Here is a 13,460-nt window from a genome sequence, read left to right as displayed (position 1 = left end):
GTTTCTGTTTCTCCTGCCTCTGTCAATCTTTTTTATCTAAACTAACAGGGGAAATTAGCAAGCTTGCCTAGTTTGTTGAAATAACAAAGTGTGGCTACATAAGGTAAAATTTAACCACCCACTAATACCAGAAGAGCAAACAAAACACAGAAGGCCTAGGAGGAGACAGTTTATATTCACAGGCCTTACACCTATTGTCTTCCATTGAATAGCAAAGATTAATTTCTCAGACAGAACTGCTCTTTCTCTAGTCTGTAAAATATCTGAGTGAAAACACCCAAACATAAAGAGATTCTGACTTTGCTGATGTCTAACTATAAATCCGATTAAATGGCTATGGACCAGCTTCCATTTTGAAAAATTACATGAGGTGTCCCAGAGAAATGGGAGGGAATAGGGATATATAAAGGATCACCAAATACATGCAGAAAGAGGAGGAAGATTAAGATTCTGTTCCAAGGATGACCATACCATATCAGCAAAAATCTATAAAGATGGTCTGTTCAACTACTGATTGCTTTAAAAAGTGGGGAACATGGATATCACTTAAATAAGTAAATGAAAAGTTATAACCATGACAAATTCTATTTTTAAAAAGCCAAAGTTAAGGAGATCTGACCTCGTCAGGAAGGTTAGGAAAAGCTTTCTTGAGCTGAAACTGAAAGAATTCATAGGAAATAAAATAAGGAGGAGGGAATGGAGCAGGTGGACAGGCCCTGGGGTCAGGGTCCACATAGGCTTGGAGAAACAGCAGGGCAGCTGGTGTGGCTAGAAGCCCAGAATAAGGGAAAGTAGAAAGAAGAAGAGTTTGAGGAGTGACAGAGGCAAGACCATGCAGGATTCTCATTTGTATCCTGAGAGCAGCAGGAAAATAAAGAAGGGTTTCAATCAAAAGAAGGGATAGGATCGGTTTTGGGCTGCTCCAGATTTGCAGAGGTGCCTCAGGTCAGAGTGTCGGATGCAGGGAAATTCTTTTGTCACACATAGGGTCTGGTCTCCAGGAGGATGTGGCAAAACTGCTCACAACTCCAGATCTGAAGCTATGAGAACAGTGGGTACTTTTAAAGGAAAATAATCCAAATGAAAAGGACAGTGAGGGAAACTAACAGGTGGAGAAAGCATGTTAGGAAAAGAAAACACCCAATTATCTAGGTTAAAAGATTATTTATGTTATCTATTTATCTATGTTCTATCTACCTCTAGCTCCTAGAAGAGCTTTGTTCAACCATGTATGCAGGCCAGGCATGGTAGAAAACATTGGTAATCCCAGTACTTTGGAGGCCAAGGTGACCAGGAGTTTGAGGCCAGCCTGGGCAACATAGTGAGACTCATCTCTATTTCTTCTTTTTTTCTTTTTTTTGAGATGGAGTCTCGCACTGTCGCCCAGGCTGGAATGCAATGGCGCCATCTTGGCTCACTGTAACCTCCACCTCCTGGGCTCAAGTGATTCTCCTGCCTCAGCCTCCCAAGTAGCTGGGATTACAGGCATGCGCCACTGCACCCGGCTAATTTTTGTATTTTTAGTAGAGATGGGGTTTCACCATGTTGCCCAGGCTGGTCTTGAACTCCTGACCTCAGGTGATCCACCCGCCTCGGCCTCCCAAGTGCTGGGATTAACAGGCATGAGCCACCACGTCTGGCCTCAGTCTCTATTTTTAAAAAATATATACAACATCACATGATTCCTCTGCATAATCGAGAAGATATCACTTCTAGACAGCCAGTCCTCATATTTCCTTCACCCTAAAGCTGAGGAAATAGTGATGTCATGGAAAGTATAATGACTTCAGAATCGGGAGATTCAGACTGTGGAAAGAGGGTTTGAGCACCAGCTCTGTAACTTGTTAAATGACCTTAGAAATCATATTATCTCTCCTAACCTCAATGTCCTCCTTTGTAAAAGGAGGAAAACTGGACCAAACAGGATAATATAGAATAATAAAAGGTTGTAGAAAAATACAAAACATAATATAAATGTAAGGAATTACTAGGAAAATTAATTCTTATAATATCAAGGTCCTAATATAGCACCCATTACGTGTCAGGATTTGTTCCAAAAAATTTATATATACTAATTCACATAAACCTCTTCACTATCCAATGACATGCTTTCTAGTATCTCTCTAAAGTCTTTGGAGGACCAAACATCCACTATAATTGGTTTCTACCCTTCACTTTCAAGTGTGATAAGAAAAGAATAGAGAAAATACAAGAGTTCTTCATTAAAAGTCTGAGAAAGCCCAAGATAAAAAGCTCAAAAACAGACTGTGTGAGAGAACAATTTGGTGAAGTTGATTTCTAGAAGGACTAAGAATTGGGAAGGGACTAAGGCTCAATCCAAGGAAAGCAGGCCCAACTCTGTTTCAATTTCATGAAAACTAGGGGACACCTAATAATGTAGGTTTTTAATATTCCTCCTAAATGTAATTTCACTGTTCTGACATTTTAACGTCTGTTTTCCTGAGATTATTTATAAATCAATCCTGCCCCTGCCAAGAAACATAAAAAGGGCTTTGTTATTGCTTTGATTCAGGGAAGGAACAGAGATGCTGATAAACTTCTCTATCATGGCTTAAGTAAAAGAAAGCCAGGAAGAAAAGCTGGAAGTGGAAGAGAACAAGGGGCACAACATGGCTGAGTACCTAACAGTAATGACAACAGCACCTAATAGCACTGGCCCAGGCAGACTGAGAGCAAAGCTAGCACTCTTAACCCCTATTCTATAATGCCCACACACACGCAAACTCAACATGTTGCATAAAAATGTACTGCAGAGAGGACTGAAGTGGAATGCTTGTAGAGGACTAATTTATCGACAGGTTAGACACAAATGAAAAGCTATTTAAGCTGAAGACAGAGTAAGAGAAATTATTCAGAATATAGTCCAGAGACTCAGATGAAACATGTAAATATTTTTATTAAAAACATTTAAATATCTCCAGAGGGAGACAATAGAATGGGAAGGAGGCAAAACTCAAAGTGATAATTGGTGAGAATTTTCCAGAGTTATTGGAAGAGACCAAATCTCAAATCCTGGAAAACCAAAAACTCCCAAGCAATAGATTAAAAAAGAAAAAAATCAAAGCTAGGGCTATCATAATGAAATGTAGAATATCAAAGGCAGAAAATAAAGTATAGGAGCAAAGAGAAAAGACAGGTTGCCTCCATAGAAATGCATGTGGCCTGCTGTGGGAACACTCAGAGGAGACTCACAAGCAGGCAGGAGGTGAGAGGCAACAGCCAGGAGGAGGGAAGAACTAGGAGCATTCAAGGAGCTGCCCAATGGCGGGGACACCAGGGAGCCACATGTGCCCAACTGTCTCTTCCAAAGATAGCCACATATCACCTTCTATGCCACGTGCTTTTCCTACAATGACACTTTGATGCCCCTCCCATGGAGGGGCAGGGTCTACCTCCTCCCCCATTGAAACTGAGAGGGCTATTGTGACCATTTTAACCAACAGATAAGGTAAAAGTAAGGCTCTATGACTTCTGAGATTAAGTCATGAAAAGGCAATGCAGTGTCTACTTTAGTTTCTAGAATATTCACTCCTAAAACCTTTTGCTGCCCTGAGGCCACCATGCTGTGAGGAAGCCCAAACTTGTTAATACAGAGAGACCAAATGGCGAGACCCTGGGAGTATGCAGAGAAAGAAGGAAAAGGGAAGAGAAGGATACAGGAGAGAGGAAGACAGCTGTATCTGGCCAACTTGAGCTGCTTCATACTCTCCTTGTTCTAGCTCTAGCTACCATCTGCTTAGTACTTTATGAGAAACCTCAAGCCTGAACCACCCATCCAAATGCCCCCTGAATTCGTGACCCAAAGAAATGATAAGAAATACTAAAATGATTGTTGTTGTTTTAAATGTTGCTAAGTTTTGGGGTGACTTGTTACACAGCAATAGGTAACCAGGACATCTACGCTGCCACTGGCAGCTCTCCAGGTATCAAGTGGGAGTGGGATTGAGTCAGTTTCACAGGATGAGGTCATTCAATAATTTTTAGCATATAAAAATCTTTGACACGCTTGATATTGTATATATGTGAAATACAAAAATATTTCTTAATTGCAGTTCCTAACATAATTTAGAGCTAAGAGTAATCATCTTATTTTAGCGATTCTTCAGCCTCTTAGGCTTCCTGGAACTACTGTATAAAAATTTTTTAAATTATTAATTTTAAATTTATAATGAAACATAAATAAAACACTGGAGGTGTTACTTTATACATGCATTATAATCATTATATGTTAGCCAAGCAAATCAAACATCAAATTTTAAAAATGAACTCACCCCTTTTCCTCCTGACTTTTGGTCAAATGGTACCATGGTGATTTGTTTGGAATCCCGTTGATATGTACAGTAGTGCTTCACCCAAGAAGTTCCAAAGTGACCTGAAAGGTAATATTTCCCACAAAATATCTATACATTCCACTGTATGCTATACATCGTGAGCTGGAAAAACCACAACCCATAATTCATAATGCTCATCTACCCTTAAACTATGTTAGAAGTAATATATTCTCCACACCAGCTAGAATGAATAGACAGAAATCTGATCCCACGGGCTCAAATGAAACCAACCCAGGGATTTCCCCCAGGGACCAAAGAAGACTGTTTCCCATTAATGCTACATCCAGTGGGTCTTAAAATACAACGGAAGTAAAGGTTCCCTGGGGAAACTAATCCATGTTCCCATCATCAAGCCCCAACTGAAGTTTCCACGCTCTTCGCTGACAGGAGTAAGATGATTGAGGAGAGAACGCAGAAAGCCTCCTCCAAGCGCCTGTGACCATCCCCATCTGTTACGATGACATCATGCTTCCCACACAGCTGATCTGTGACTCTGTGCACAGACATCAGGGGTTCTGACCTACTTCCAAACCCCTAACTTACTTTAGCAAAACTCAAGAAGATCTGAAAAGCAGACAAGGAGACCTCAGAGACACCAGAGATGCAGAGTGGACGTGACTGTCAATGCCCAGATGTAACCTCTAAGGACTATGTCCCTCAAGATTAGTATGTCACCTCAAGAAGGAGGTGCCATGCAGTCGTATTCTGGCCAAGTCTCTGATTTTACTCAGTGCTTAGCCAATTACTTGAAAACAAAGCACTATTAAAGGAAGAAGGCATTAGTCAGCCTGCAAAGGACTTCAACCAATATTAGTTTTAGGTGCTTATGGAGATCACACAGCAGAAATTGTTAAAAAAAAATTGCTTAAACATAAAGAGAATTAGCAGACATTTAATAATTGTCAATGCTATGGCATGACTGCCAACTGCAAGTGTTAGATGTCATTTAGTAAACTTAAAAAACAAAACAGTAAATGTTTCCACTGGGCCATCAAGGACAAATGAAAATACAAACCATCTTAGTGTATTCTTACAGATTGGGGAAAAAATTCCAGCAAATGAACAACACAAAGATTCCCAAAGCACTGTATCTTGGACAACTTGAGCATCAAGATAAATAAGGACGGTGATAAACTATAGCCTCCTGAACAAAATAGGAACCCATAAATCCAAACTGACAATGGAAAGACGGATAATGGACAGACGGATGGATGGATAGACAGTAGGAAGGGAGAGAGGGAGGAAGAAAGAGGAGCAGGACTCTTCCTTACATAAGTACACTGAATGGCAACTATTAAATGTGGAGGGGTTGGTGGAACTGAGAAGTCACCATTTTGCAACCATCATAGTAAAGATCAGCTCAGGCAAGGATTGTCAATGGATGCTAAATCTATGGAGGTAAAGTGTGATAAGGAGAAGGATATTTACATGATCTTAAGGTGTTACCTTCAGATTGCTAATTAGTTGCAAGGGGAAAATAGTGACTGTATAGTGGAGAAACCAGACAAAACCTTGACTGGGTGATCAAAATTTACATCACCACTGAGGGGCAGATTGACACCACATGTGTCCACATGTGGCCCCAGAGAAGAACTCTTATGTAGGATTTGACCAGGGATGCATAATCCAAATCTAATCATGAAGAAACACCAGATAAACCCATGCTGAAGAAAACTGTATAAAGGAACTGGACTGTGTTGTTCAAAAATGTCAATGTCATGAAAGACAAAGAAAAGCTGGAGAACTGTTCCAGATTAAAGGAGACTAAAGTCATGACAACTAAATGCAGTATGAGGTTCTGTACTGGAGAACAACAAAATGCTTTAGAAGGCCATTATTGGTACAACCGGCAAAACTGGAATATGGACTGTAGTTCAGATTAAATATTGCACCAATGTTAAATTTGATATTAGGTTGGTGCAAGAGTTCAATTGCGATTTTAGCCATTACTTTTAATGGCAAAAACCATAATTACTCTTGCACCAACCTAACAGATGTGTTTACATAAAAAGAATATCTTTTATTCTTAGAAAATACTCACTACTGAAAAAGCATGGTATATGCAACCATATCCTCAAATGACTCAGAAAAAAGTGTGTATGTGTGTGTATGCAAGTTGTATTCACGTGCATACTCACACTCCCACACAGAGAAAGAAGGAATGATATAATTGTGGCTAAATGTTAAAAATTGGTGCACTGGGTAAAGGGTTTATGGTTATTCCTTACACCATTCTTGCAACTTTTCTGTATGTCTGAAATTATTTCAAAATAAAAAGTTACAAAAAATTTAAAATTTAAAAAAAGTGCTGTATCCCCATCATGTGCTCTGGACTGTGTTAGGGAACAAAAAAGTGTTCTTGTGATAATCAACACACTAATGTAGAAAGAGCATGTGAAGTGTCTGAATAAAAGTGTGTGATATAATATGAGAGTGCAAAAAAAACATTGATTTTATATATGTAAGTGAATGATATATTAACAAATTAAGTATTATAGGTACTTTGAACTATATTTTTAGAGTCCTAAAAATTTATATTTTCAAGTAGACCTAAAACCTTTTGCAGGGATCTTCTCACTGGGCAAAGAGGGGATCACTTTGTATTCAGGCATATACAAAACACACAACTGAAGTAGTTACATTTCTTATAAACCTCAACAGGCTCATCCCTGTAAGAATAAGGAATGTAATCCTCATCACAGCCAATACCTCCAACACCACTACTGCCTCATTGTTACCAGGAAACTTAAGTCCAAACAAATTTTTGAGTAATTACTAAATAGAATAATTAGTGAAACCAAGTATTTCTATTCTATTCCATCAGAAAGCTATTAGGAGTGAAGACATCTGCCTAACTCTACATGAAAAGAAGGACATGAAAGAACACAAAACCTGCAAAAATCTGGAAAGACAATGTTCTCTACCAAAGGACTAGGAGAAGAATTACCCATTAAAGAAAAAACATTCACTTTCTTTCATTCCTAGCATTGCATACATGAATTAAGTCTGAATGTGCTATCCTAAATGGCACGGCCCCATCACAGAGCCTTTCCCCAGCCATAAGGCATGAACTTGGGAGTCATCACTAAAATGTCCATGTTAGCAGCACCTAGCATTCCTTTCCTATTCCTTTCCTAGACATCACTGGCAGAACAATGGGTATTCTTGGTTTTTTGGGTTTTTTTTTCTTTTCAGAGACAGGGTCTTGCTCTGTCACCCAGGCTGGAGTACAGTGGTGGCAATCTCAGCTCACTGCAGCCTCCACCTCCTGAGCTCTTATAAACCTCAACAGGCTCACTCCAGTAAGCAATCCTCCCACCTCAGCCTCCCAAGTAGCTGGGACCACAGGTGCACACCACCACACCCGGCTACTTTTTGTATTTTTGTAGAGACAGGGTTTCACTATGTTGCCCAGGCTGGTCTTGAACTCCTGAGCTCAAGCAATCCACTGACCTCAGCCTCCAAAAGTGCTGGGATTACAGACGTGAGCCACTGCATGCAGCCTTCTTCCTGGCTCTTGAATGAGCCTTTGTTTCTACTTTTCATAAAATTCAAGTGTTGGAATGAAATGAGTTGAGGAGAAGAGGGAAAAGGCCTAAGTCATGATTGTTTGGGCCTTGCTGAAACAATGTCAAATGAAAACAGAATCACCAAGTATTAAGTCTACCAAAGGATGCACTGCTGATAGATAACAGAGGCCTAGCATTTAAGACCTTTCCAGGGCTGCTATATTCAGGGTATGCTATATAAAGCTGGACTAGGGGTATAGGAACCTCAAGAGTAGAGTAACACTAGAGAGAGAAGAGCAACCACAGAGTCTTAAAGAATTGCAGGTTCCCAAAGGAATTCCCATTCATAAAGAAAAACAAAGGTAGACAAGATTCTGTGGACATCATCTTTCCCTTTGGAAAGATGAACTATAAAATTGTTCTTGTTATCCAAGCATGTATTTACAGTAAGGTAGGCACTGCTGGATACACCCTCCACCTTCTAGGTAAGAGGCCTGAGTACATCCCAAGCTGTTGCTAGTCAAAGCACTCACGTTTCTCCTGCACGTAGAGGTATCCCTCCATGGTGTAGGGACTGATGGTCTTGTGCTCAAGGGGATTCTCCTTCATCTTTTTCATCAGTGATTCCACTTCTGATCTAGTGCCTTCAAAGCGATTTCTTGTCTAGGATGAAAATAATTTTATTCAAATCAAAGAAACGAAGTATCTGTTTAAACAATCCAGATCAACCTAATAGAATCCTTAGATCTAAAATGAGATAAAGGACATTCAACCTTCCAGGAACTGGCCAAATACTCCCTTATGAGAAGTATACTTTGGCCTTAAAGTCCTATACCAGAATGACTCTCAAACTCTAGTGACCGTCAAAATCACCTAGAGATCTTATAGAAAATGCCAATGCCCAGCCTTCACTCCTACAGATCAATTCAGCACCTCTGGATGCCAAAAAGTGTGTTTTACAATAAGCCTCCCAGGTGATTCTGATTCAGATGCTCTAGGGGCCTGTATGACTTAAGGACCTAGGCGTTCATTTCTCCAGCTGCCGTGAATGTTGCTTGCTGATGGCTCACAGATGAGTCCCTCCTTAAAAGGGGAGTTCCTTCACTCAAGGTCAGCCTGCACCCAATGACTAGTCAAGGCTAGAGGAAAGGCAGAAGGGGTCGAAAGCCTGGCCCCCTTGCTTGTATTCAGGGTGACTGTGAAGGATCGTCCCAGCTCCAGAGCCTCCCCTGCACTGAGACCTCTGCTGCATCTGCATCACAGCTCTATTTCCCCCTCTGCGAGTCCAGGTGCCCTCACTCTGTCACAGGTGTTTTTACCAGCATTGCCCCCACCTCCGGTAAGCCCGCTGCATGTCAATCTCGATTTCAGAGCCTGCATTCTGAGAAACCTGGCCTAAGGGGAAGCCATGCTTTGTGAAACCTTTTCCAAGATTCTGCAACTTCCGGTTCTCTGAGACAACACTGACTACTATGTAACCTCCAGGCTTCTAAAAGCCATGCAGTACAACCTACATGGACACAAGATCACCTAGAGACAAAGAAAATATGAAGAATAACATGGTCCAATCCCACAGTGAAGAAGGGGGCTCAAGCCCCAGTGACTGCTGACCAAAAAGCCCTATGCAGGATTCTGTGCACCAAAAGGTCCTGTGTCTAAAACTTGGGAATGCTCACCACGCTGGGAGTGAAGCACAGATTTGGATTTCCTGCCAGCCTTCCTAAGAGTTGGACAAGAGCACATCCTTTGAGCTGGAGGCCAGCATATGTCCCCAGCCCCCATCCCCAGAACACACACTCCACACGGTCTCATATAGTCAGGCAGCTAGATGCACAGAATGGAGGCTGGGTTGGGCTGGGATTTCCACCGCCAAAGGAAATCCTGACTCCAATGCTACAGACGCTACAGATTTGAAACACAATCAGCAGCAGCACTTCCGAGAACATAAATAGGGCTTTGAAATAATGGAGAAGAGGATGATGGTCTAACTCAGAACCACCAAGCACTCTAGAAACGCCTGCCCCTAGTTTCCCTCTGAACCCAAGCAAGACCCACCCTCCTCACCTACATTCCAAGCCACCTGGATGGTTTCTAGGGCAATCAGGCCCATATTTTGTTTTTCGTTAACCAGAGAAAGGAAGCCTGTCCCTATGCCCACTCACGTTCTGTATGCTAATGGTTAACTGTGTCTTGAAGTCCCCGAAATCCTTGGCCAGTTCGTAACCATGGTGATAGAAAGTGAAGAGTCCTTGCAGGAAGGCCAGCAGCTGTAATGAAGGAAGAAAGGCAAAGGTCACATAACCAGGTTGAAAAGAGGTATTATGTAGCTGTATCTGAGCTCCCAACACTGGGTTGAAAGTCTAAAATAGAGAATAATAATGGCTGACATTTAAAGAGCACCAATTGTGTGCCAGGCACTATGCCCTTCCATGCCCTGAGAGAGTACTCACAACATCCCATGACCTAAGCACTACTGTTATCCCCATTTTAATAATGAGGAAGCAGGTTCAGAGAGGTTAAGAAACTTGCCCCAAAACACACAGTAAGTGGCAGCCAGAACTTGAAACCAGGTCTCCTTGGCACCAACACCCATGCCCTTGCCCTGCGGGCCTCACCACCTGCTGAGAACATCATTTCCTCAGAAACCAAAGACCAGGGTTCTGACTCAGTTTCCCTCTAGTACATTTGTAGTATCAGGTTATTACACAGAAAAGGAAGGGAGAAAAGGAAGTGGGGTGTCCTGAGTCTACAGTCTAACAGGCAAAGTCAAATCAAAGAAAATCATCCAACTGAAGTGTGTTTCTGTACTTTCCCCAAACTACTCAAAAGTAAACACTATGGATTCCTTTATTAAAATATTTCCATATTCCCACATTTTCACTTATGGTGGTTTCCCTAAATTCTCAATTAAATCCCTCAGGCTAAAAGGTAAGCCCGTTTCATTGTTTAGTCTTGTCTTTAGTGAATGGTAAAAACATCTGTTCACCACGATGCTCACCACATGCCTTCATATACTTAAAAACTATTAATGTCCCCTCCCTGAGCCCCTACCAGCCTTCATTTCTCCAAACTAAACAAACAACATTCCTGTGGTCTTTCCTCTTGGAGCTTACATCCAAACCTCACTGCTGTTATGCTTTCCTGGCCCCTTCTCAAGTTCTACACGTCTTCCCTCAGTTCCAAACTTCAACCTGAAGAAAGGATCAGAATAAAAGCCCAAATGAGATTTAGGAAAGACCAGCGCCTCACCTCTATCACAAAGCACAGCTCCATAGTATTTGGGGACTATCCCATTAACTTCGGCTTCTGAAGGCTGACCCACATTTTCTGAGGGGTCCACTCTGACCTCCCTGACCTGCCATACCACCTTATTCCAAGACACATTTGCTTTATTTTACATTGTGGTCTTTGGATTTTCAGTCCCTAAATGATTTTTTTTTTTTTTTACTTGTTAAACATTACTTATTTTGTAAAAAAAATTTACTTTACTTACTAAACATAATCCCATCCCACTTATTTTCACCTAACTAACTCTCCTTTTCTGAGAGGCAGCTATAATAAGTGACTGTAAAGGAATCTCATACCGCCCACCCTCCCCCTACTCTCCCACCTTGTTTGCAGCAGGAATAGTCAGCACAAAAGTATATAGCACTGGACCTACACTCAGAGGGCAGGCCAGCCCGGTTTAATCAAAGATCTGCGCACTGTGAAGATAAAACCCAGATTATGACGATATGGCCCTTACGATATGGCCCTTAACTTCCCATTGCCACTGTCCCCGGCCCATCTATCCCCTTAGATTCTATGGGTGGTGGGAGAGTAGGCATTGCTGGGTCCTCTGGCTATAAAACTATCCAGTGGCACCATATACAGACCCCTAACATAAATCCGTGAATGAGTGGTAAGCGCCATTGAGTCACTAGAGACTGATAATGAATGCTTTTCTTCAAAGATGACCGAAGGCTTTGGGCTCATTCTATACATACTTTTCTGAGAGGAAGACCCATACCTTTCCTTCTAGATGGCTCCAATAATACAGGAGAAGGGGCTCCTCTGCCAAACCGAGTCCCAGCATTCACAATGAAAACTGTTTTGCCTCTTCTTATCTCTGCTCTCCCTGCTGTCTGCAAATGCCCTGCCCCATCGCCTTTCCAAGGCATGACACTACCCCTGACTTGAGAATAACGCAGAAGATAAGCAGCTAATTCCAAGGTCATTCCTCCTATTAACTATGATTTATCCTTCACTTAAAGTAAACAGAGCCTCTCTTGCTCGGGGTAATTAAATATTCTCAAACAGCTCACTAAGATGCCACCTGGGCATACCTGCAAGTGCTCCCCAAAGGCAGAGAGTTACTAATATTTATTTTGTTTTTCTTCCTTTGATCTCATGCCTTGATTGTCCATTTTTCTATGGGAAATGACTCCTTAACATATTGCTATTTTTGGCCCACTTCCCCCTTGCTTCTCCCCTCCCAGCACCTTTTCTCTCCCCCACCCCCAACACTATATGAACCTTTGAACTATTACAAAGTGGGAAATGAAAGTCCACTCCTCAGGGGGCAAGATGAAGCCCACGAGACTCCAGAGATAGGGGAGCTGTCTGCTTCAAAGAAATGCTTCTACCCAAACACTAGGAGGAAGAGCTTGCTGCAGTCCCACCTGGTTATCAAATAAGAGGGGTCAGCTGTCCACGGGGCAACCACAACATCACAGCCTGACATAGGAAAGATCTTTCCCACCTCCCTGTGCCTCCTTCTCCATCCTTGTTATCCTAAAAGAATAACCATAAGCAAAACCTATTCCTACTTCCTAGCTGACAACATAATTTATATTTTCATTTTAAAAAGCAAAAATCTAATTGCCCAAGTTAATGCTGGCTGCATCACTCTGGATTGTCACCATTCATAGAACAGACCTACTTTACTGGGTTAAATTGTGTCCCCCAAAAAAAGATATGTTGAAGTCCTAATACCTCTGAAGGTGATTTTACTTGGAAATAGGGTCTTTACATGGGTAATCAAGTTAAATGAGGACATTAGGGTGGGCCCTAGTACTTTTACAAGGATGCCATAGCTGGTGTCCTTAGAAAGGTGAAAATGTGGACACAGAGACATTCATGGCCATGTGAGGATGAAGGACTGGAGGGAGGCATCTATAAGCCAAGAAATGCCAAACATGATCACAAGCCACGGGAAGCTAGAAGGAGGAAAGGAAGTCGCCTTTCACTGCAGGTTTCAGAGAGATCTTGGTGCCAAAACCTTGACTTCAGACTTCTAGGCTTTAGAACTGTGAGACAACAGATTTCTGTTGTTCTAAGACACTCAATTTGTGGTACTTTGTTACAGCAGCCCTAGCAAACTAATACAGCTACCAAGAATCATCCACACAGGCAACAAAGAGAAGGGCAGCCAGTAGAGTGATGAAAAGCTGAGGGGGCTAAGCCACATAATTCCCTTTAACTCATCTTTGACAGGAGGATAACAGTGGTTTTTACTATTGCACAGAGTTGCAGTGAAGATTAATTCAGATCATCCATGTAACGGGCTTAGCACAGGAGTGCTGTCAGGAGCTTCTTGGCAAAAGAGAGAGAGAGAATC

At 41.8% G+C, this 13,460-nt stretch overlaps 1 protein-coding gene across 10 annotated transcripts in view; it reads right to left on the bottom strand.

Moving 5' to 3' along the window:
- Positions 1-13,460, bottom strand: part of ARHGAP26 (Rho GTPase activating protein 26) — a 454,090-nt gene that overhangs the window by 311,925 nt on the left and 128,705 nt on the right. For all 10 annotated transcript variants that reach the window (XM_054487310.2, XM_063665239.1, XM_054487312.2 and 7 more), the window contains exons 7-9: positions 10,024-10,128; positions 8,395-8,524; positions 4,293-4,393 (exon numbers count right to left, since the gene is read on the bottom strand). In XM_054487310.2, the coding sequence (XP_054343285.1) occupies positions 4,293-4,393; positions 8,395-8,524; positions 10,024-10,128 (336 nt within the window). The remainder of the gene's footprint in view (positions 1-4,292; positions 4,394-8,394; positions 8,525-10,023; positions 10,129-13,460) is intronic.

This window comes from Pongo pygmaeus, chromosome 4, assembly GCF_028885625.2.
Source record: "Pongo pygmaeus isolate AG05252 chromosome 4, NHGRI_mPonPyg2-v2.0_pri, whole genome shotgun sequence".
NCBI classification, from domain to species: domain Eukaryota; kingdom Metazoa; phylum Chordata; class Mammalia; order Primates; family Hominidae; genus Pongo; species Pongo pygmaeus.
The sequence above is the reverse complement of the archived record's forward strand: the minus strand, read 5'-3'. Positions and strand labels throughout refer to the sequence as shown.